This window comes from Athene noctua, chromosome 3 (genome assembly GCF_965140245.1).
Source record: "Athene noctua chromosome 3, bAthNoc1.hap1.1, whole genome shotgun sequence".
NCBI classification, from domain to species: domain Eukaryota; kingdom Metazoa; phylum Chordata; class Aves; order Strigiformes; family Strigidae; genus Athene; species Athene noctua.
The window spans coordinates 11,394,037-11,416,756 of record NC_134039.1 but is presented as its reverse complement, the minus strand read 5'-3'; the positions used below and the strand labels follow the sequence as shown (position 1 = coordinate 11,416,756).

General features: G+C 34.9%; 2 protein-coding genes across 3 annotated transcripts in view; one reads left to right on the top strand and one right to left on the bottom strand.

Annotated features, from left to right (window-relative positions):
* PARPBP (PARP1 binding protein) overlaps nucleotides 1-7,688 on the top strand; it is a 53,440-nt gene extending 45,752 nt beyond the window's left edge. Inside the window, exons 9-10 of one of the 2 annotated variants that reach the window (XM_074901257.1) lie at nucleotides 6,557-6,707; nucleotides 7,384-7,688. In XM_074901257.1, coding sequence (XP_074757358.1) covers nucleotides 6,557-6,707; nucleotides 7,384-7,688 — 456 coding nt within the window. Of the gene's footprint in view, nucleotides 1-6,556; nucleotides 6,708-7,353 lie in introns of both variants that reach the window. The other variant, XM_074901256.1, reaches the window with a different exon arrangement.
* Nucleotides 7,689-8,054: 366 nt separating this feature from the next.
* PMCH (pro-melanin concentrating hormone) lies at nucleotides 8,055-9,264 on the bottom strand. The gene is made up of 3 exons (XM_074901255.1): nucleotides 9,022-9,264; nucleotides 8,329-8,527; nucleotides 8,055-8,104 (listed from the first exon to the last, which is right to left on the bottom strand). The coding sequence occupies exons 1-3, from the start codon at nucleotides 9,262-9,264 to the stop codon at nucleotides 8,055-8,057; spliced, it is 492 nt and encodes a 163-aa protein (XP_074757356.1).
* Between the last annotated feature and the right edge of the window lie 13,456 nt (nucleotides 9,265-22,720).

The following is a 22,720-nucleotide window of genomic DNA, read 5'->3' as shown; positions in this document are numbered from 1 at the left end:
CAGTTTCTTTCCTTGAATCCATATAATTCTTGTCTTGGATTGTAACATCTCTTGATAGAAATAAATTTTGTTCTGTCTTTACTGTGCAGCACACAGTACAATGAGTTCCTTGTCCATGACCATCGATCTCCAATGTTGTAATAATATTTATCACCTTAAAATGAATATCAGCCCTCATTATTATTTCATACAGCCAGCTTGAAATGTGTACAGGTTGCTTGTAGAATTCACAGTTGTAATTTCAGTATGCATAATGCACTCATTTTAACTGTCAACTCAGAAGAGATACCATGCCTGTTTTCTTTTAATAAGACAATAGTAACATGATGCTGTTTTTTCAATGTCAGCGATTCTTATGAAAAGTTTCTTATGAGTATGTGTGATGTTAACGTTAGTTCCGTAAGATTTTCCTAAGGACCTTTTTACTATGCTGACTCTGATAGATAGTCTATAGTACAAATTCATGATCTCTCAATCGATCTTGTCCCATAAGTTTCCTTTTTCATGATATTTGAGAGGTAAAGAAAAACACAGTAGTGATGATTAGTTTGGTTGTATGCTGAGTCCCATCAAGATTTATGCATTGAATAAAGAAATCTAGGAAAATCTAGAAAATTAAAGGAGAAACACTTCTTTAAATTTAAAAAAAAAAAGGGGGGGGGGGCACAGGAGCATTATGCCCTCTCCTTCCTTTAAGAGGAGCTGATCTCAATTTCTGCAGAATTATATGGAGGAGTGTAGATTCATAATATTTAGACCCAGGACACAACATCATGCATATGTGTTTAGTATCTAAAAGTATGGAGAGTGAGTAAAGCAAACAGGTAGCTATGAAATGGAATTTGTGTTTAAAAATAAAGTAAATCTGTGGTTATTTCCATTGTGCCAAAAAATAAATTTCTGGAAGCAGTGAAAGCCAAAGAATTTTTTTTTTTTGTCTTTTTAATGAGAATTGATACTGGAAGAGATGCAGGAAGATCACCTAACATCATTTGTTAGGGGGCAAAGCTGTTGATCTTATACCTTGAGGAGAAAGGCTGGGGAAATAGCATGTTGCATTTTTTTATTCCCTCCAGCAGAAGCAGGTAAGAGTAAGACAATTTAGAGTTTCAGGTTTGTTATCTATCGTTTACATGAAATGTCTTCTGGTATCCTGTGGAAGGAGTCTTTAATTCAGAAAGGATTACAGAACACCTGTTGAGTTATGTCTCTTGCTCTCAGTTGTCCTTATCACTTCCTTCTGCTTTATGAAATATGTAGAAAGTTTAATTGGACAGGAGAGAGGTACTTTATGCAAAAAGGGTTCATCTAAATTTGTGTCTGCTTCTTTGAATCATACTTCCATTTATCTGGAGTGGGTGGATACCCTATTGTTTGACTACTTTGTTGGTTTCAATGGGTTTATATAGATCCTGCATATTGGTGAGAGGAATGGAAGCACTGTTACAATCACCTGCTTTGTTTAAAGAGCAACATGAGACAATAAAAGTGTTGCATAATAAGATTTTTTTTTTTTTCCTGCACCAGAGAAGATCAGACTTTCAAGTGGTAGGTAAAATATTGTTCCTGAACTAATGGGGTTGGGTGAAACTGAGAACTTGTAGGAGTTAAGAAGGAAGGAGCAAAAGCTGTTAGGCTGTGAGAATGCAATGTATGAGAGAGTAACAGATTTTTTTTTTTTTTTTTTGTAAATTTAGGGTTGTTTTGTCCTTTTGATACATTGTTTTAGAAATCCTGCTACATTAACACATTTACTCTGAAACAGCTGCAAGGACTTTCAGTAGTTTGGCATGGCTTTTTCGTAATGTAACTGGAGACAACCTTTCATATATGAGGCACTATTTCCCTCCATTTGGGAACATAACTGTAGTTTTAGTTTTAAAAAGAATTTGTGGCTTAAGAACTCTAACAAATCTTGGCATGCTTGAAGTTCATTGTAATTTTACTGTGTATAGAAATTCTTCCAAGGAAAAAGCTCCACAAAGCAAAAACTCCCAGTCTGCCTTTCTCCTGTGACTTGTTCAAGCCTATATAAAATGACTTAATATCTAGCTTCATGCACTGCTGTTATTTTTCATTGTTTAGTTCTCTAAACGCTGTTATTTGAGAGAATTGTTTTGCCTGTCTGTTATTCCTGTACAAATAAACTGCAACTTGGAAAGCTATCAACAGGAATTTATCAAGAGTTTTCTGTATGCCCACTATAATTGTGAGCAGAAAATTCATAGTAATAGAGAAAACAATCTCCCTCAGGTAGTAGTCTCATCTATTTTAGCAAGAAATATTTATTTCTAAGTGGAATATAATTATGGAGAACAGTAAGCTGACTACTAGTTTCAATGTGTATGAAGTATGCTAAAAATTAGTACCTGGAGGAGAGAGGGGGAGGGGAGAAATAGGTTATATTCAGCACAAAATCTGAAGAAAGAATTTATTATTGGTGTCAGTTGATAAACACTACTTGTGTAAAAAATACAGTTTTTCTTTCTACAAGACCCCCAAACTACTTTCCTAGGGTCCATAGCTGTGAGTTTTGGATACTTTCAAAACCCAGTAATGAGGTGATTTGAGGCTAAGTGTTCTCAAAACGGTAGTAGGTTAATTTGAGATAGCAAAAGTCTAGTACAATGTAATGCTAAAAAAATTTGATAGTTCCAGTACAATAAAAGTTTGCTATTACCTGAGCTATTCAGGACATTTTTCGTGTTTCAATAACATGATGCCTTGGTTTGGCAATTATACTTACCATTTATTGTTTTGTTACACTCTCCTTTGTAATTCCTTCCCTTTCTCAACTTTCTCATTCAATTTACCTTTAATATTTGTTTTCTAAAAGTACAAGGGTAAGGGTAGAGAAAAGACATTTTCTCTTTTATCTCTTCTCTTCCAAATAGTACTCTAACTGTTTGGCTAGAAAATAAAAACATGTGTTTGTTGTTAGTGATGTAGGTTTTCAAATTCTATTATGCCATTCCAGTGTATAAAACCCAAATCTCAACATTCTTAGTGACTAAATATTGGCAGTACTGTCTGTATGCAGATGCTGGAAGGAGATCTGGAATAGATTATCAACTAACTTTTAGAAATAAATAGAGCATGCACCATTAATATTTCATATAAAAGTGAATGTTTTATATTGGCATCTTGAACTGAAAAAAACTTCTCTAGATATAGATGTCAAGGTGGGAGAATGTCCTGCTTTATCTACTCATTATAACTACTAGTTGACCTACATGTGCTGAAACACTATCTTAAATTCTGTCATACTTTCTTCCAGCTGAACAGTGGTAACAGTGAACCCTTTTTTTCTGAAGTGCAGCAGAATCTCTTTCTTTTTGTAGGGAAAATGGCAACATCCCACTTGCTTGTGAAGAGGTGAGGGGATAGTAAGTCTGAGTTCATTGCATGCCCTTTGTGTGCAATTACTTGATTAGCAAATCGAGCTCCCAGCATCTTTTTGCTCTCCCAGAGCTGTGGGTCATTGAGGTGGTGCCCTCAGAGCAATGTATTTCAGGGAATTTAATGTAAAAGAACTCTAATTTCTAAGAACTATTTCAGGCTGTTGACAGGCTTCAATATGTGTGCTTCAAGGAAATTTTAAGTTTCTCTGTTTTTCTTTAAAAACATTCCAGTGAAATTCTACTTTTTAATTCAGTATTAGACTTGTACTCTTTTGCTCTGCCTTCAGGCTATTAAAATTTGTTTATTACTACCTCAGTGTAATACAGACAGTTGTTTTTACTACTGAATATACATTCCTAGACTAGTTGCAAAGTTTGACTACTTCAACAAATTTAGTCCTGAACTCTTAATTTGTATATACCCTTTAGATCAATACTAGCATCAGCTGAAACAGTCATACTTGGTAGAGCTTTGTATACTGTTTGCAAATGACTAAATTGTATGCGATGTAATACAGAGTGAGGCTTTGAGGTGTATTACAAGCTTCAGTGAAGCTGAAACAGAGATGGATTTGTGCTGCAAGTTTTTCAGTATTCGAGCTTAATTTCTGTCCTTTGACTTCACATATTCTAATCCCTGCAACCTGAATTAGTGCAGTGTCTGATGGGGGTGGTAAAAAGAAACCCTGACATCACAGAAAATAACTGGATTTATTGTTAGTTACAGAATGGTAACTATCAGTCTTTCTTGCTCAAGTTTGGTGTTCTTCATCCTGTGTTTATTATAGCTTTATCAACTCAGCATAAATTACAGAATCACAGAAGCTTTTTTTGCTTCTTGTGATATGAATGTGTGATAGAACTCTCTGCAAGTTATTGTTGTGTAATTTTTGATGTGTCACTTGCTGAACAGTAATTAAGAATTAAGGGAATTCTAAAGAATTAAGGTGAAGTGTTTAAGAAACATAGCAAATACAGGAAAATATTTTTCATTAATATTACAGTAACCTTAAGGTTAAAGAAAATGTAAGCCCCTGATTTTCTGAATATTCTAATCATACCATAGGATGTTCAGTTAAAATAGATTAGAGTTGCATTTTTAATTATTTCAAATTTATTTATTTATTTTTTATTTATTATGGGTATAGCTTCTCTGCCCTTCAAGGCACTCTCTGAAAAGGGTATAAAGTTAATGACATACACTTAATGACTTGGTGAGCTAAGGCATAAACTTGAAGCACAGAAAGCCTTATAAATGGCTATGTATATAGTCTTATAGTAAATGTTTTAAATACAGAGTAGATTAACACTTAAAAAGATTAGAATTATTGAGACTCAGGCTGGCTAGTTCTCCCTGTTAAATCTGACTTATTTTCTTATGCTGTTATCTGGCACAGAGAAATTGCAGTTTGGGAGTGATAGACAACTGGGAAAACTGGGTCTTTTTAACTCTTGAAGGAAATACTGAGTTTAAAGTAAAAATATGTATGTACAGACATATTAAGTCAGAAGAACTACATTTCTGTACATAAATGTGATTTTATTTTATTTTTTTTTTTTTTTTTTTGGAAGAAGACTACATGTGTTCACCCGGTTAACTGCAGTATCCTTGAAGAAATAATTAGGTTGCTTCTCAGTGATAAAAAGCTGGAGTCTTTTAGCTTGTATGCATGAAAACAGTATCAGATGAAAGTGGCATTAATTGTGACTGAATTTTGTAGATGAAGGCCCCTGTGAAGGGAGGTTTTGGGGAATGTATTCTTTCTTTCTGTCTAAATCTGAGATTCTGAGTTGGAAGAAAAAGATATCTATAAGGATCAAACCTGAACTGTAAGATTTAAACATGCTTGTGTTAAGAAGAAAAGTAGACTTGCATAATGCAAACTTTTTAATCAGAAAAGTGGATGTAAACCTGTTATTTAACAAATCATTGCTGTTATCTATGTAGTAATATTTCTTTTGTGACAATGTTTCTTGCTTTTCCCATTTTCTGATACTTGTACTGTAGCAGCTGTGCAGCTCAAATTTATTTGAATTCACCTGTGCTGTTGTAATAGAATTATTAACTAAAATTCCTAATATATTGTAATTATCAGCTCTGTGCTATATCTTTCAACCTATTTTGTATAAATCGGTAGACTTTTAAATGGAAGTGAGGGTATAATTTTGTCTTGCAGAGTCTATAGCATTTGTAATAAATTGTCCAGAAAGTACAAAGTTTGACCTTGAAATTCTAAGCTGAAGTGAAACTGTAACTTAAGTGTAAACTGAGGAAGTTTGACCTGTAACCATCGATTCTGTTAAATATGGATATATTTATATATTTAAAAATTTTATTTAATCTTTTGTAATTGAGCCAGATATTTTGATTTACCTGTGCTATGAGACTAGGTTCCCTGCTTCCAAGACTGGGAGGAGGAGATGAGCATGCAGAAGCAGATACAATAGTGTACAATACTGTAGATTTCTGGCAACTTATGCTATATAGGTATGTTTTGACAAATGCGGAGTTAGACATTGGCATTCAATGAGCAAATGGCTTTATTTTGTGAGTAAATGGGAACTCTGAAATTTGACAAAGAAAGATCTGAAATAATACTTTATATTCCAGTTTTAGGTATAAGTATATTGAAGCTTAGTTTATATTCTCTATTGTTCCTTTTCAGTGCTACTGTTATGCTTTCGTCTATGTATAAATGGGTTAAGTGGTAAGAGTTATCTTATACTTGGCATTTATGAGCTGACATCTCAAAGAGGATGACCTGTAGAAGTATGATAATTGACTGTAGTAGCTATGATGACTCATCAAAATGGTAGAATCTTCAGTCTATCAAAAGAGGGGACTAACTTTGACAGAAAATCTTAGGTTGAAAGTTTAAAATTTAATGTGTATCTTTCTGAAAGAGATGGAAAAAGATTTAAAAATTATTTTAGCCTGTCAATAGAATAATTTTATCAGTATTCTTGAAAGCCTTTACACTTTGTAAATTAATACTTCATAAATACTTTTTTTTTATGTGAGCCTGCTCATTTTTCTGGAATTTTACATGATCTAAAAGCTTTCAAGGCAGAAGAATGGAGAAACTTATTATCTTGCAGGTGTTGTCTTTTACTTTTGTAAATAATTAAAGCTAATACCAGATTTCTATTTGCAGGGGAAACAATCTTCAATCAAATCTCAGTTTGCATGTACATATAAAAAGGAGCTGGGTGAAATAAAGGGTCAGCATTTCCTCAGCAGTAACCAAATTCCAATCTGCATACATCCTGCACCAAAGCAACATTTAAAAGCTGGATATCTCACAGGTAAACTGCAGTAGGATTAAGTAAATATGATAGCTAATATTTCAAATGTTATCAAACAAGGTTTTAGTAAAACTCAAGTATAAATATGTTTTGAAGAAAAAAATAGACATGTATCATTGCTCTGTGTATGCTATGAGCAGTTAAATGTCTTTGCCTTAAAATTGTAATGGTAATGCTTTGAAAATATGAATCTGAAAAATTTGTATTGGTGCTATCTTGTGGAAAAAAAATGATACATTTTACATCCATTATGTAATGTTTCTTCTTATTTTACAAAAGTAAGCTAAGTGAAATTTGTATTTTTGCCATTAAAAATAGGGGGAAAATACTGTTTTACTCCAATATAAACCATATCATATATATAATTTCTAGGCTTTTCAGGCATCTTTTTCAATATCTTAAAGTTATAAATCCTCTTCCCTAAATTAGTTGCTATAACTTGTTTGTGAGCAATGTCATTCTGAATTTGAAGTACACTTATGAACTCATAGCAAATGTAACTGCAATGACCAGCATAGTTTTGCTTTATTGATAAAGCACTAGTTTTGATTAAAAAATCATATGCTAGTCCTCTGATATAAAAGGATGAATAATCCCAGGTAACTTTTTATTTCTTCACATATTTTTTTATATTCTTACATGACAGAAGGTATGAATTCATGTCTAGATGTACCAGTGCTTGGAACTATTTCTGAAAATGTTCACCAGACTAGAAGTTATACAGAAATGGGAAATCTGAGTTGTCAGCCAAGAAACAAGAATTCCAGGAATGAACAGATGGATTTGAATAATGACAAAGTAATCTGTGATAAGGAAAGTGAACCATCTTTGCAAAAGAATGCTAGAAGACCTAAAACTTCAAACAACCCTCATAAGGTATCGGACAGAAAAATCAGTGGAAAAGGAAAACACAGCAAAACTGCAAGCAAGAATAAGTTGATTGCTGGTCAGGCAAAATTAACTCAATTTTTTCAACTATAAATTTTTATTTTGACATATATGTATATTGACGGGTTCCAAAGTTGTAAAATTTTGCAAGAAAAGGGTGAAATTCCTTAATTGCTTCCTTTCATACCAAAATAAGTGAAAGTGGTTTTTATATAATATTAGACAAATAATTAAGAGTCTGGATTATGCAGAAGTCTTTTATTTTTTTATAACAATACATCATGAATAATTACAGCTATGTTCTTTTTTGGTAATGAATTATGTTTCCCTCTAAAATGTGATGGGAAAGTATTTTTGGATGTATATGTATAGCCATGCTAAAACACAGTAACTTCAAATTACATTAAATTCATAACGAAATATTTAAGTTTCAGAGAACGTGGTGTAGATCAGTATTTTTCAGACTTGCCAACAAGGTCGATAGACTCTTCCCAGCATACACCTGAGCACTGCGGGAAAAGAAATCTGAAAGTTTAAATCATCAAAGAAATAAAATTCTTTATGGCCTCTGGAAATATTAATTTAACAAATTTAACAATGCTTCCTTCCCCGTGCACCAAATCACAAGAGACATGAAGTTTCTAAATTAACCTTTATCAAATTGCTAAGTAGATATTGCGTTATACTTTACCAGAATGAAATAATTTTTATGTAAATATGAAAATACACTTACTGTCAAAATCTCTCCTTCCTATAGGGAATTTAGCTGAATTTTCTTCGTCTGCAGTCTCTCTTTCCTGTATTGATTCAATATGAATTCCAGTGTCAGCTGGAAAAGCCATGGCTCCCTTCAGTGCAAGATAAGGTAGATGCTTTCTACCAAAACTGACTGGGATAACATGATTTAAGAAACCTTGTCTGAAATCTGTGTCCTGTTTTAAGGAAAAACAAGCAGTTTATCTTTAAGTCAGTTGTGTTCACTTTTTATGCTTAGCAGTGCAAGTATTTTATCTTTCGAGATGATATTTTAAGAATAATGACCTGCAGTATAACTTCAGCTTGAAATGGTTTACGGTAAACATGATAAAATGATGAGTCTTCACTTTGGTGAAGTTAAAAACTTGTTGCTGCATATAGGGACATGCTGAATTAAACATAAATATAGACTTTTTTTTCCCCCCAAGTTTTGGCTACATATGGTTCTGTAAAAATCAGGTTTCTTTTATTCAACTGTCCAAGTTACACATATAAAATCTTGCAATTAGATACATGCAGTTGAAAATTTATTCTTGACTATAGTATGTTAAACTGATATTTTTGTATATTCACCAGGGTATTACTTTAAATTATTGTACTTGCTTTCTAAAGATCTACAAAGAGAACTTCCATTTTACAAATAAGCCAAACTATAAAACTGAAAACTCACCAAAAACTTAATGTTTCTGTCATCCTCTTTGTCTGAAACACTACTGTCTTCAGTCTTATAATGCTTCAGCAAAGGTATAGCTCCTCTGTTCACACTTTTATCTCCATTTCGAAGAGATTTTCCTAGATTTAATGTGGTTAGCAACAAATCTTCATCTTCTACCTTTTGCAGAGATTTTGAGTCTGAGAGTAGAAAACCTTGAGAAAACAGAGAGAGAATTAACATGTATGATGAGATACGCATTCTTAGTTACTTAATGCTTGCATAGAAGTTAAGCAGTTTTCAAATTCTAAGAAAGCTTTTCCAGTTGTAAATTAATATGTCCTCCATCTGTGCCCACTTTATATATTTTACAGATTGAATGGAAACTACTTCAATGGCTGAGTTCACTCTTTAAAAATGATTCATATTAAGGAGTAACCTTTTCTATAATCCTTCTAATCCCATCTGTTGTTTAGAATGACTTAAACCTTTCTTTATCATGGATAATTTGTTTCTTTGTATGTTTTTAGAACATCACAGATTAGTTCCTTTTCATGGATCAGTATAACAAAGTTCACAGAAAAAGTGATGTCCATTTGTGTTGTTTATAAAGCCTTACACCCAGTTAAGGCAATTTAAGAAAAGGAACTAATCTTCATAAGTAAGCAGGGCTGTTGTAAAGGTGTGATCTGTCATAGTTTTTGATCAAAGCTGATTCACTAAAGAGTTGGAAAGCTTGAAATTTAACAATAGCTTAGAGTGCTACCGTGTTAGATCTAAAATCATTAATTTGTATTTCGATGTCCCTTATGTCAGATTCCATTATTCAGAGCTTATGTCTAGAAACATTTATTAATGCCTAAGTAATTGTATCTGTCTACATTTTCTTTCTGAAGATAAACCTTTCCCAGTTACAAAAATAACATAGTCAGATATACTGGCTAAGAATGTAGAAAGAAAAGTAAACTTCAGTTTTTCATTTAAAAAGTCTTTGAACTATTACCCTGTGGAAGGAAATGTAAGAGTTTCTACATAACCTTTTTTTTTTTTTTTTTTTTTTTTTTACCTGATCTGGAAAGCAAATGAGGCCAGCCCAAATTTAGCTAACCTCTTAATATCAGTGATACAAACCACCTTTTCAGTGGCTGTGAGCCTCTTAGCTGGTACCCATCTTTTAAATCCATGTTTGTTTTAACATTTAGGTTATTTCAGAGAACAAAACACCCTGCTAGTCAAGGCAAAGCACTAGGACATTGACCAAGAACCTGACTGAGCAGAAAGAGTACTGGTTCCGCCTTGCTTTCCTCCCTCACTCTCCATTTTGCTTTTCCTGCTTTTTCTCTGTACTGTCATATACTAGGAACGAAATGTAAATTTTTATTAGCAAAAGTGATTTCTTAGTGGTTCTTTTTTTCTTTTTTTGTACTGTTTTCTGATGGTCTTCACTAGTAACTACCACTGATGTGGTGTGAACGAGAAAGTAAGATTGATGTTTAAAAATCTAGACAAATCTAAAGCACATCAATGGTAGTCACAGATAGCAAGTATAAAGACAAAATGTACACCTGTTATAAGAAATCCAAGGAGGAAATATGAGCGCCTGTGGAGAGGTATTGCATAGTTTTAGGGAAGTACAGAATGAATAATAATGCTTCCTGCTGAAAACAGGCAATGATACTACACTAATCCACAGACTGAAGGTGTTATGTAGAAAAACTGACCAGCATTGTTGGTACCGTGGTATTTTTAATCACTGTTCACTGCTAAACTTCCTGGAAATCAGCCTGTCTTTCTGAAGCAACTTCTTGGTAAGAAGTTTCACGGGAAAATATGTCCTGCTGGACTAAGCAGTTTTTGACTAAGTGACATTTTGTGTATACCCACTTTTCCCTAAATGAGGAAAGTGCATTTAAGCCTTTTGGGCAGAGCATCTCTGACAGAATCATTGCTGCTCATTCTTTTAACTTCCTTGCTGTAGGGTCTGTACTTGCCTCTGGGTAATTGAAGTGGTTTCTTTTCTTTGACTTTAATTGCCTGGCTACAGAGGAGGAAAATTTGAAATCAATTGTATATGGTTCCATACATGTCATCAAACCTCTCCTTGCTAATTTGTATTCTTTCCTCACATTCAGTATTTGTATTGTTTTGTTCAATTAATAAAGCAAAAGCAATGTATACTCTGTAATGGTTCGCTTTCATTTAGCTCAGTCTAGGCAGAACAAGAGGAGTGCTTCGGAGCTGCTACTGGCAGCAGACGTTTCTCTTTCTATGTTGGTGTATGAATTGAGTTGGGTAACAAACTATCTATCCAGTAATTCTGTATGTGGCAAGAGCTTCTGCTTATCTGAAGCTATAGTACCCACAGGTATGCAACATATATCACACATGGCTTGCTTTCAAATATTTCTCTCTCATTTAATACAAAGCACAGTTAAAATAAGAATAACTGACCTGAATCAATTGGAAATTCCATCTACAGTGTCTATTTAGTTGTCTACTGTGCCTATAGGCTGATGTCTATGGAAGAACATAGGATCAAGGCAAACTTACTGTACTCCCCCCCACTATCCTCTAGTGCTTCTGGAATCAGATGTTAATTTTTAAGTTTTTTCAATTATCTGAGGTGATTCTAGTGGTAATTAGTAGAACCTCCTAATTAGACTGCTAAGAAATCAACAGCATATGTCTGTTAATTCAGTGAATTTTCTGCCTGTTCAGAGCAGTAGGCAACATTTATACACCTGTAGATTCGAAATGCACTGTATACATTTTTCATAATGCTTTTGGGAATCCTAACACTGGTGTCTGCATTTTTTCCTATCATCTTGAAACTTTCAATTTTAATAAAAATGTAAAATGTTTAAATATGCCAGTTTCTATGTTTTATCACTGTTTATCAAATTGGCCTTTTTATAGTAAATAATAACCTAGTTCTGCTTACAGAGCAATAACAGTTGAGAAACTCTTCTTGCTTCTACATTGCCTCTTGTTACAATGAAATGTGATCTCAGCATCTGAAATCTGATGTGGTATATGTGACTAAATAAAATCTAGGTGATAATGTGTCTGGAATTTGTCTCATTTTAATTTCTTCTAGGAATGGATTATGAAACAACTATAATAGTTTTATTTGGTCTTGTAGCTACTGTAATTGCCATGTTCAGGTGTTTGAGCCTAATGCTTACTACTGACCAATAATTAAAACAAGTGTATCTTATATTAAGCCAAATACTTTTTTCACTATTAGTGGAACTGAAAATCTTTTCAACTCAAGAGAGAGTATTTAAGCAAGGTTAATAAATTATTTTACTGAATATTAAAATAGCACATAAATACCTGGTCAATGTTAATTTGCCCAGTATCATACTACTTCTGATTTTAAAAGGTGGTGGGGTTGTTTTGTTTTGTTTGGGGTTTTGGTTTTGGTTTTCTTTTTTAGTTTGGATCTTGTAAATTTTATACAAACAGCTGTATTTCAGTCCTTTCTGGGTGCAGTTAGAAGATATTTGTCATTTGAACCAAGAGCCACACATACAGAGATTTGGAAAACTGATTTAAAACCAAACCCAGACTCTTCATAATGTGATTGTTCATTTGTGTGATCCTCTAGTAGCAGAGAAGGAAATGCAGACTGCTTTTCTTATCCTACAGCATGTAAAAGCATGGAGTTATGTGCATGAGACATGTACTTCCAGGGCACTTAACACTTTTGGATAGTTTTGAGTAACACCACAGCATTTTCTTACCTTCATAAATAACTGAATATATTAGATTTTTTGTATTGAAAAAAAGAAACTTTGGGCATTTATTTTATTAAGAGATCCGTTTTGGCAGAGTTAAGAATATACATTGTGCAGATAGTTGGGTGAATCTGTTTTAATTTCTCAGGCATATATACTATTTTACTCTGACCCTTTTTCTTGTGACCTTGGACAGAGTAAAAAGAATAGACTGGCGGTATTGTTTTGTGCATTCTGTTTAGCACTGATACAAATGGAAGTAAAAAAATTTAGAAATTATTTATTTGCTTAAGAACTGTAATTCCTTCTTAAGACTTGAAGAGGAACCCTAGATTTTCTATACTGGTTTTGGGATAGTGAGTTGTTTTACTTCAAACTAGAATGTAAATGGAACCTAGCAAGCACATTTGACAAGAGGCTGACTACAGCTGGTCAATAGGAAGTAATAAGGTTAGAGTTGTATCTGAAATCCCAATCCCTTCTTGGGTATTAGCTCTATCGCTTTTATTTACTCGTACATTTACTCATACATTTGCTCATTTTGGACCCAGAGCCTGGAACTTTCTCTTGAAGGTGGACACTCTTTCTTCTGAGTGATCTTAGCACCTCATTATATAGACTATCTTCAATACCTAACATAAGTGTTTTAGTTCCACCACTAATCCAACAAGCAGGTGTGAAAGTGGAAATTCCCTGTGCTACTAATGCAAAGAACTTCTGCTCAGCACTTCACAGGACATGATAGAGGTAATTAGCACACTTAATTAGTGACTGTACAAAATAAAGACTCTTGCTTAGCACCAATTTGTTGTTCCTCCCTGCTGAATTTGTAGTCACCTAGAATCAACAAGTTGATTTATCATGAAGTAGGCACTATGTGGTTTATAACAGGACAGCTCTGGACTTGTGAGGAACACAGCTCTAAATATTTGGAGAACTTAAAGTCATTTTCTGTTTATGTGGCAGAAGAATGTACAAGGAAAGAGTGGAGATAAATCCCTGCAAACAAGGTGAATTTTACTAAATTTTTGCCCAAGATCCATAATAGGAATTTCAGTCCTCTGTTGAATTATAGTCTATGTATTTATAGAATGAAATGTTGAATTTGTTTGTGTTACAAATCAATTTCAGTTAGGAAAACTTTAAAATATTTTCTTCTGTTTGTTATTTTGAAAGGAATTTCAGAATTTCATATGAAGGAACTGCATAGAAATGTACCTATTTCTGACAGAATTGTACAGCAGCAGAACTGAGTAATGCATGTAAAGTTCCTTCTAGCAAAAAAAATGATAGATGTATTGGTCATTGTGTCCATCCTGCCTTAGGAATCTTCTTGCTGAATAAAATTACCTATTCTCGTGGGAATAATTTGCCAATACACTATGCTTAAAAATAATTGAACTGTTCTTTTAATTGTTTAAAAAAAAAAAAAAAAAAAAAAAGAAAGAAAACCCTGAAACCAATCCCCCCTCCCCAAAACTAAGTTTCTTATTCCATAAGACCTTTTCCAAAACAGTCCAAATTTAAGTTTGTTAAGGGATTCCTAATTAATCAGTAAAGTGGAAAGAAGAAGAAAGATTCCTCAAGCGATATTAGCTTCTTAATGAAGAAAATTAAGAAAAAGCGCAGTTAGACTTGAACAGCAATTTTATAAATACTGACCTATTGATTACAGTACATTCAAATAATTTTTTATCTGCTGTTAGATTCAAGATAAATCTGTAAGCAGAGAAGTTTATTAGTATCATAACCGAAGGAATAGCTTTCGAGTTCAGAGTGTAGATTAAATCCTTATATCATTTTTTAAGCTTTATTAACATCAGTCTGCCTTTAGAAAGCTTTGCTGTCTGCCAGAATGCCTGGCCTTTGTGTATGGCTTTTTAGACTATCTGGTTTCTCTTCAGTCAACTGTACCTCATCAAACAAACCATATTTTTGTGGTGGGCTGGCCCTGGCTGGACACCAGGTGCCCACCAAAGCTTCTCTCCACTCCCCTTCCCAGCTGGATAGAGGAGAAAATATAACAAAAAGCTCGTGGGTTGAGGTAAAGACCGGGAGAGATCATTCTGCAATTACTTTCATGAGCAGAACAGACTCGACTTGGGGAAAAATAATTTAATTTATTGCCAATCAAATCAGAGTAGGATAATGAGAAATATAACCAAATCTTAAAATACCTTTGCTTCACCCCTCCCTTCTTTCTGGGCTTAACTTTACTCCTGATTTTCTCTACCTTCTCCCCCACAGCAGTGCAGCGGGATGGGGAATGGTGGTTGTGATCAGTTCATCACATGTTTCTGCTGTTCCTTCTTCCTCAGGGGGAGGACTCTTCACACTCTTCCCCTGCTCCAACATGGGCTCCCTCCCACGGGAGACAGTTCTCCCTGAACTTCAGAGAGAATCTTTCCCAAGAGCTGCAGCTCTTCGTGAACTGCTCCATTACGGGTCCCCCATGGGTTGCAGTCCTTCAGGAACAGACAGCTCCAGTGTGGGTCCCTGCTGCGGTCACAAGTCCCACATCTGCCTTCTCTGGTATGGGGTCCCCCACAGGCTGCAGGTGGATATTTGCTCCACCGTTAACCTCCCTGGGTTCAGGGCACAGCTGCCTCACCACGGGCTGCACCACGGGCTGCAGGGGAATCTCTGCTCTGGTGCCTGAAGCACCTCCTCCCCCTCCTTCTTCACTGACCCTGGTGTCTGCAGAGTTGTTTTGCTCATATCTTCTCACTTGTCTTCTCCAGCTGATGTTGTGAAGCAGGTTTTTCTTCCCCTTCTTAAATATGCGATCAGAGAGGTGCTACCATGGTTGCTGATGGGCTTACCCTTGGCCAGCAGTGGGTTTGCCTTGGATCCAGCTGGCACTGGCTGTACTGGACATAGGGGAAGCTTCTAGCAGCTTCTCACAGAAGCTCCCCCTGTAGCCTCCCCCCTCCCCCCCCAAATCTTGCCGTGCAAACCCGATAGAATTCTATATGTCCACCTTTGCGCTTACATTTGTATTCTGTTAAAAGAATTTGAATTGGTGTGTTTTGATGTAAGAGGACTGCATTTCTGAGAGAAGTCCTTGTGCACTAAATTATGGTGGATAAGCCGCAGTCAATTTTTCTGAAACCAGCTAACAGCAGGAACTTCCTTATAAGAATAATAAAGAGGCTGAGAAAGATCAGGCCCCTTTTATTTGCAGGAAAATGAGAGGATTTCAGCCAAGAAAAAATGCAGGAAAAAGCAGAAGATGCAGCTGCAATTTTTAACTTCACTTAAGTATGTGATACCTGGGAGGGGCCATGAACCTGGCTATCTAGTGCAAGTCTGCTAGAATTCCTCTGATTTCTACTCTTCATCATTACTGTTAGTACACTTTTGATAATGCTGAGGTGAGTCATTTGTTTTGCATAACTAACACTGAGGCAGGTGAATTTCTTTAGAAGTATTGCCTCTTGAAAATGCTGGACCAATGCTACTGGAACCATTAGTAGACTGAGCCCTCTAAAGGGCAGTGAATACTATTGCTGATACACAATGATGGTAAGACTGACAATGGCTGCCGGCATTTGAGAGGAGCAGCAGTGCTATTTGCAACTTTATATGAAAGAACTCTGGATAAGGGAAAGGAATGTTATTAACAATATTGGCACAAGTCTTATCAATAAATTCTACTGAAGGTGTATTTGTGTTCCATGCATGTCAGTACAGATTCTTTTAGTGAGCTGAATCTTCTGAGTGTTTACACGATGAGAGTTGATATACCCATACACTCATGTGTGGCTGTAAGATGAATGGATTCAACTCTACCACAATTCTTTTTCACAGACCAGGCATAGAGTAAATTGGCACTTTGTAAGAGTCTGAACAATTAGTTATTTGCTACCCAATTTTTCAATCGATAACGTTAATTTTTATTTAGTTCTTCTTTACATTTCATTCCCTTTTAAAAATAATTGCATTTTTATCAGAGTTGTTTCTACTAATGTTTTGTTCTTCTGATGGAGTATAAACCTCAGGTTTTGTTTCTTGTGAAGCAATAACATTGCGTTATGAGCCTATGATGTATTTTTACACTGCTTTGGATGTGAGGTACATTCTTGAGATATGCTTGTTTGTAAGTGATTCTTGAACACAAAGGTCAGAGCTGTTTACAAGAAGTTGTGATGCCTAAAGAGAACACAGAAATGCCCTAGTACACTTTCCGTGTGGTAAACTGAGTCATATGCCTAAGGTATGCATCTGAGTTTCTCCTCTGGGTCCTAGCACAAGGAATCAGATATCTTTTTATTCTGTTATTGTGAAACAAAATTTAAAACCTACAAAGGACCCACCTGGTATTCTCTTTTGTTTGCCATACCAGTCCTTGATACTGACTATTCTGCTATTTACTCCTGCTGCTCATATGGTATTAACACTGTGGTGTACAGAACCTTACAGTATTTGTGATCTCTTAATTACAGCAGTAGATCATTACTGCAATGCTTGTGATTGTTATCCAAGATCTAGGAGGACCTTATGATTTAATGACTGTTGTATCCTTGCAGCACCTTTTCTTTACTATTATCTCTGCCAGCAATCTAGCCAAATGGTACCTGCTTCTGTATATATCAGTCAGGTCTTTTTCATCCCAAGCATGTGCACTTTGTACATTGTTGAAACATCTGTCTCACAGACTGAGGAACAGGAGTTGCAGGCTGTTAACCATACAGTTTCTACACTGCATTAACTTTCTCTGCAGATGAGACTGTGCTACCATTGATACTCAAAAGTACAGCCAGATACTTATAAATGTTTTCAAGAGTGACTGCCCAGAATGGCAGTAACACTGGAGATTCCAGTGGAAGCTGTCCAGGAGAAATCACATAAGTTTCTGGACATATTATATACCTCTATGCCAACATGCCTTGTAATTCCCATAAATGAGGGCCTGTTGGAGTCAGCCAAATTACTCTGGCAGATGTCTGCTTCTTTAGTGTTGACAGTCCAGATGGTGGATTGTTGTTATCCAGTGCTTTTAGCAAGCTTTGAACAAGTCTATAAACACTGGAGCCAGGATTGTTAACTGTGGCCGCAGTCCACTGGACAGTTGAACATCAAGGTCTACAAAGGTCAATGCCACAAGATTTATGCAAAACTTGAATTAGAAGCAAAACTTACGTGTTTTATATTACCTCATTCTAGTTATGAACTCGTGCTGTTTTAATCCTGGATGTCTTTAATGGAAGATAGTATTGTTGTCAGTGAAATATCGATAATTATTTGCATTGATATAGAATTATGAAATGTTTGCCTTAGCCAGAGTTATATTTTGTAAGACTCAGTTAATTTCCCAGCAAAAAAATGAAATGGTTAGCCTAGTATATACCTGTGATTTGCACTCATTTGGCATACCTCATATTTTGAATATTAAGGGTCATTTTTTCCCAAATGCGAGCAATATCAGCTATCTTCTTTAGGAAATGTACTGCTGCAATGACTTTTGCCATTATGACTTCAACTTGGTCATGCATTTAGATGACAAGTTTTAGATGAAAGTACTGTTTGCAACCGAAATTACTCTGTCTCACCATTTTGGGAGATGCTGTCTGCCATTCATAGTTGTATCTGAATCAATGTGGATACAACAATGAATTTAAAGAATAATTACTTTCTGACAGTATATCTGATTCTCTGAGATGTTATCATCATACATCCCATAACATATATTGTTTTCATTTTTGCTGGCCCTGCCTACTGTGTGCATTGACTTGTAAGTGACTTTAAGTGAGCAAGGGTTCCCTACCCTTCATGTTATGTGGTTATGAGGAAGTTGAGTACACATGATATTTATATACCAGATCTTAATTTTTTAAAATGAAAGTGGTACTATGCACAAACAAGAGATTACAGCTTTAGGTGGCTGACTCATTGCTATTTTGTACCGACAGTGATTGTTTTTGCATATGTAGTGATTTGCCACTGTTGTTCTACTTAGACTCTGATCTCAGTGATAGATTTTGTTCCTCACCATCTAGTGAACCCTTGTTTACTGTATCACACTTCAAACCAGCTTGCCCTTCAAAATAACTGGCCTATTGAAGAAAAATAATCTCCAGCACTGACTTAATTGTTATGTAAGGATGGTATGATCTTGAAATCTTGTCTGTGTTTTTGACAAATGTTTTTCTTGACCAAAATGGAAGACAGAGATTGCATTTACCCATTGCTCACCAAAGCCTAATTAAAAATTTTTCGAGCCTTGAGCTACTAATCTTTTCACAGATTTCATGCTTAAAAATTGCTGTTTAATGACATTTTAGCCATTAGGTATTTTTTTGAACTGCTAAGATTGTATTCAGTTTAACTCATTAACAATTTCTAAGATATTACTAATATGCAGTCATGATCAAGAATTGGTTGCCACTACCCATTGATTCCGAGATGCCATCTATAATTATAACTATTAATTTAAAATAAAATAAACACACTAGGCAACTCCTGGCAAGGAACAATCAGGTTTTAAGATCAGATTTTATTGTAAAATCTATGAATTTCTGTCTGCTGGAAAGGCAACACAACAGGTCACAAGCAGTCCAGGAGACATATGGAGTGCGTTGATGATAACTTCTTGACACAGACTGACTGAGGAGCTGATGAGGGGAAGCACTCTGATGGACCTGGTACTAATAATTAGGAAACAGATGTGAAGACTGGTGTGGCCTTGTCTGCAGTGACCATTTAAATGGAAAAGATCAGAATCCTGAGAGAGGAGGACAGGGAAAATAGGATCAAAACTGAATTTCAGAAGAGCAAACTTAGCTTATTTTAGGGTTCTTCTTGGGACGAACCTGTGGGATGAAGTCCTGGAGAGAAGAGGGGTTCAAGATTTCTGGGTCACCTCCTCTAAAGATTTGTCCATCTGAAAATCAAGGGAAGGTGGCATGAGGCCTGTGCTAATCGGTAAGAAGATCCTGACAAAACTCAAACATAATTATAAAGGATGCGGAAGTAAGAACCTGGCAGACTATAGACACTGCCTGGGCCTGTGAGGACTGGCTTGGAAAAAATCAAAGACCAGATGGAGTTGAATCTGGTGAGGGTGCAAAGGGCAAAAATGAGTTCTACAGCTTTATCAGCAGAAAAATGAAAACTTTGGAGAATATGAGTCTGCTGCTGAAGGGGGCAAGGGACTGAGTACCAAAGGACATCAAAAAGCTAGGGTACTCGGTGCTGGTTTTGTCTCAGTCTCTACTGATAGGATTTGCCTTCAGGAATCCCATGTCCCTGAGTCCAGAGGGAACATCTGGAATAATAAGGACTTTCTTTAAGTAGAGGAGGGTCAAATTAGGGGGCATTCAAGGCCAGGTTGGATGGGTCTTTGAGCAACCTGGTCTAGTGGAAGGTGTCCCTGCCCATGGCAGGAAGGTTGAAACTATATTATTTTTAAGTTCCCTTCCAACCCAAACCATTCTATGATTTAAACAAACTGGTCATACATAAGGGGGTATCCCTGCTGGAGCAGTGGGTAGGACTGGAAGATCAACATGAGGTCCATTCCAACCTCAACCATCCTGTGATTTGTAATTCTGAATTCACTTTTGAATTTTTCACTCAGTGAAATCTCATGTTTGCTAAATTTATATTTTCCTAAAAATTAGTATACCATTAGTTTAACTTCCTTTTAATTTATATCTCCTTCTTCAGTAGATGTAAATTTAACCTGCATTGACTGCCTGATTTATTGGTTCATGTACCAAAGAATCTGGAACATTCAACAAAAATGCTTTCTTTGGGATGTAAAATTGAGTGGAAACAAGTTTAACAACATGATCTGTAAGTGATCAGAGTGAACTGGTTTTCTTTCTGATCTTTTGTAACAAAAATTATTCTTGTTCATTTACTTAATGAATAAATGTCTGAGTTTAACATTTAGCGTAAGTATTTTTAACCTGAAGTGATGAACTTGTTCTTTCTGTCTTGCAAGTCTAAAATATCTGTCTTGCAGTATCACAGCTTTTTGCAAGAACAACTTTAATCATTAACAACTTTTCTTAGCATTTGTATTTGTGACTTCTAACTCATACACACTGATCACGGCTTTCAATTTTAAAATGTAATTATCTTAATGTATTTTATGTTAATATGTTTAATAAAGCCATAGAACATTTCAGAAAATGTAATAAAAGACTTTTTAATATGGAAATGTTATATTTATTGGTGGCAAATGATGCAAAGCCATATATACAGCCATATACTCATTGGTGGAAAGTGATTGAGAGCCATTTTTTACTTTGTATATAAGAAATGGGCAACTAGTGCATATTTATTACATTCCATAGGGTTGTTAAGCATGAATAGAAACAGAAGTTGGAGAAAATACACTGGAGTCAACTCAAAGTGGCATATTTCCACACTTCTTGACAGTTTTGAACAAAGAGTATGACCTACTTGACTTCTGAATCTGACTTAATTTTTGATTTATGCATATGTAGTATAAACTGAATATATATGTTATCGAAATCATGGAATAATATGTGAAGAACTGTGTGAAGGTAAGAAGATGTCCTGGGTAGATGCCGAGCTGGTTCGTTAGCCTCCTCCTCACACAAGTTGAAAGAGGAAAAGAAAATATTTCTTACCATTATTATGATATTTTTATAGTAAACTGGTGCTTAAAATCACTTGCATATTAGTCCTTATTTGGCACTCTCCTTGCACCATCACTTCTGATTACATAATCTTTTGAATATTTTTGTAGATGAAGTCATAGAAAATCTTAAAAACTAACAGTGTTTTGATGTTAGAAAAATGTATCAATTGCAATCATCTGGATTTTTTCCTGTTGAATATTCTTTCATAAAAAACCAAACACTTCTAGAATGGTAAGGAAATTGTTTATCATCAGCATACTAAAATAGGTACAAAAGCTAAACAGTTACATACAACATTGATTATATTGAATAAGTATTTGACACATAATTGTGCAAAATCGTGCTTCTGATGACATACTTAATTGCAGTCCTTTAAATATTTTTTCATTAGAAATAGGCAAGCTCTACATTTTGCTAGGTATTGTCCTTAGCTTTACTTTTTTTTTTTTTTTTTCAGAGCTGTAGTGCTTAGTGAAAAATTAGTTTTAATTATCAAAAGAAGCTTATATAACATTTCCTTCCCATTTTAAACACTGACCTGTTACTTCCTGTAGTTGTTTAGAGATAAAGCTTGCCAAATCAGTAAGCATTTCATCAACCAAAAGAGATCACTGAAGTTAAACTTATAATTAGACATATAGCTGTTTTAGGAAACAGCAGAATTTGGCCATCAGATAATGAACTAGAATAGTGAAAATGTAGTGAAATAGAAAGCAGGCTGGTTTTATATCAAAAGTAATTTTTAATTATAGTTTTAAGTATACAAATAAGAAATTTATGTTGATGATATATTCCATTGTTTATTTTTAGAAGTATGATATATGGTTGATCTAAGTCTGCAAATGAAAATGCAGTTTTGTTACCTGTGTGTATGTGTTTAGATTTACAATAATTTGAGAACATAGTGTGTCTCTGTCACACTGAAATTTCATGTGTGGGAGGTTGAGGTCTTACACTCTCACAAATGTCAAATCCATGGCATATATAAGTAGTGTCATTGAATGCATTCTATAGACATAATCTGCTATAGAACAATTGTTTTAAGAATTAAGAAGTCTGAATGAAACTTTCCTGCATTCCTTGGTCAAAACCAGCCAGAATATTTAGTTACTATTAGTCCAAAAGAGCTCATAAGTAGAACGGAATGAATATAAATGAAATACACTTCTGGTATTGACCAGCAACTGCTTTTAATTAAAGTAAAACTATCTGTTTTTAAAATGTATAAATAGTCAAAACCATAGTAAAATTAGTTATCTTTGAGTATTCTGGGACTGGAAAATGGGTCTCATTGAGATCTTTGCTTTTTTAGCTTAGCCAGACAATGAAATATCTGATCTTACATGTTAAAATGTCACAAGC

Coding starts and splice junctions, on each gene's coding strand:
- PMCH (XM_074901255.1), bottom strand. CDS start 9,264: ATGCGTATCTCATCATACATGTTAATTCTCTCTCTGTTTTCTCAAGGT. Junction 8,528..9,021: donor ACAGAAACATTAAGTTTTTG/GTGAGTTTTCAG, acceptor TCCTTAAAACAG/GACACAGATTTCAGACAAGG. Junction 8,105..8,328: donor AGGAAGGAGAGATTTTGACA/GTAAGTGTATTT, acceptor CTTTTCCCGCAG/TGCTCAGGTGTATGCTGGGA.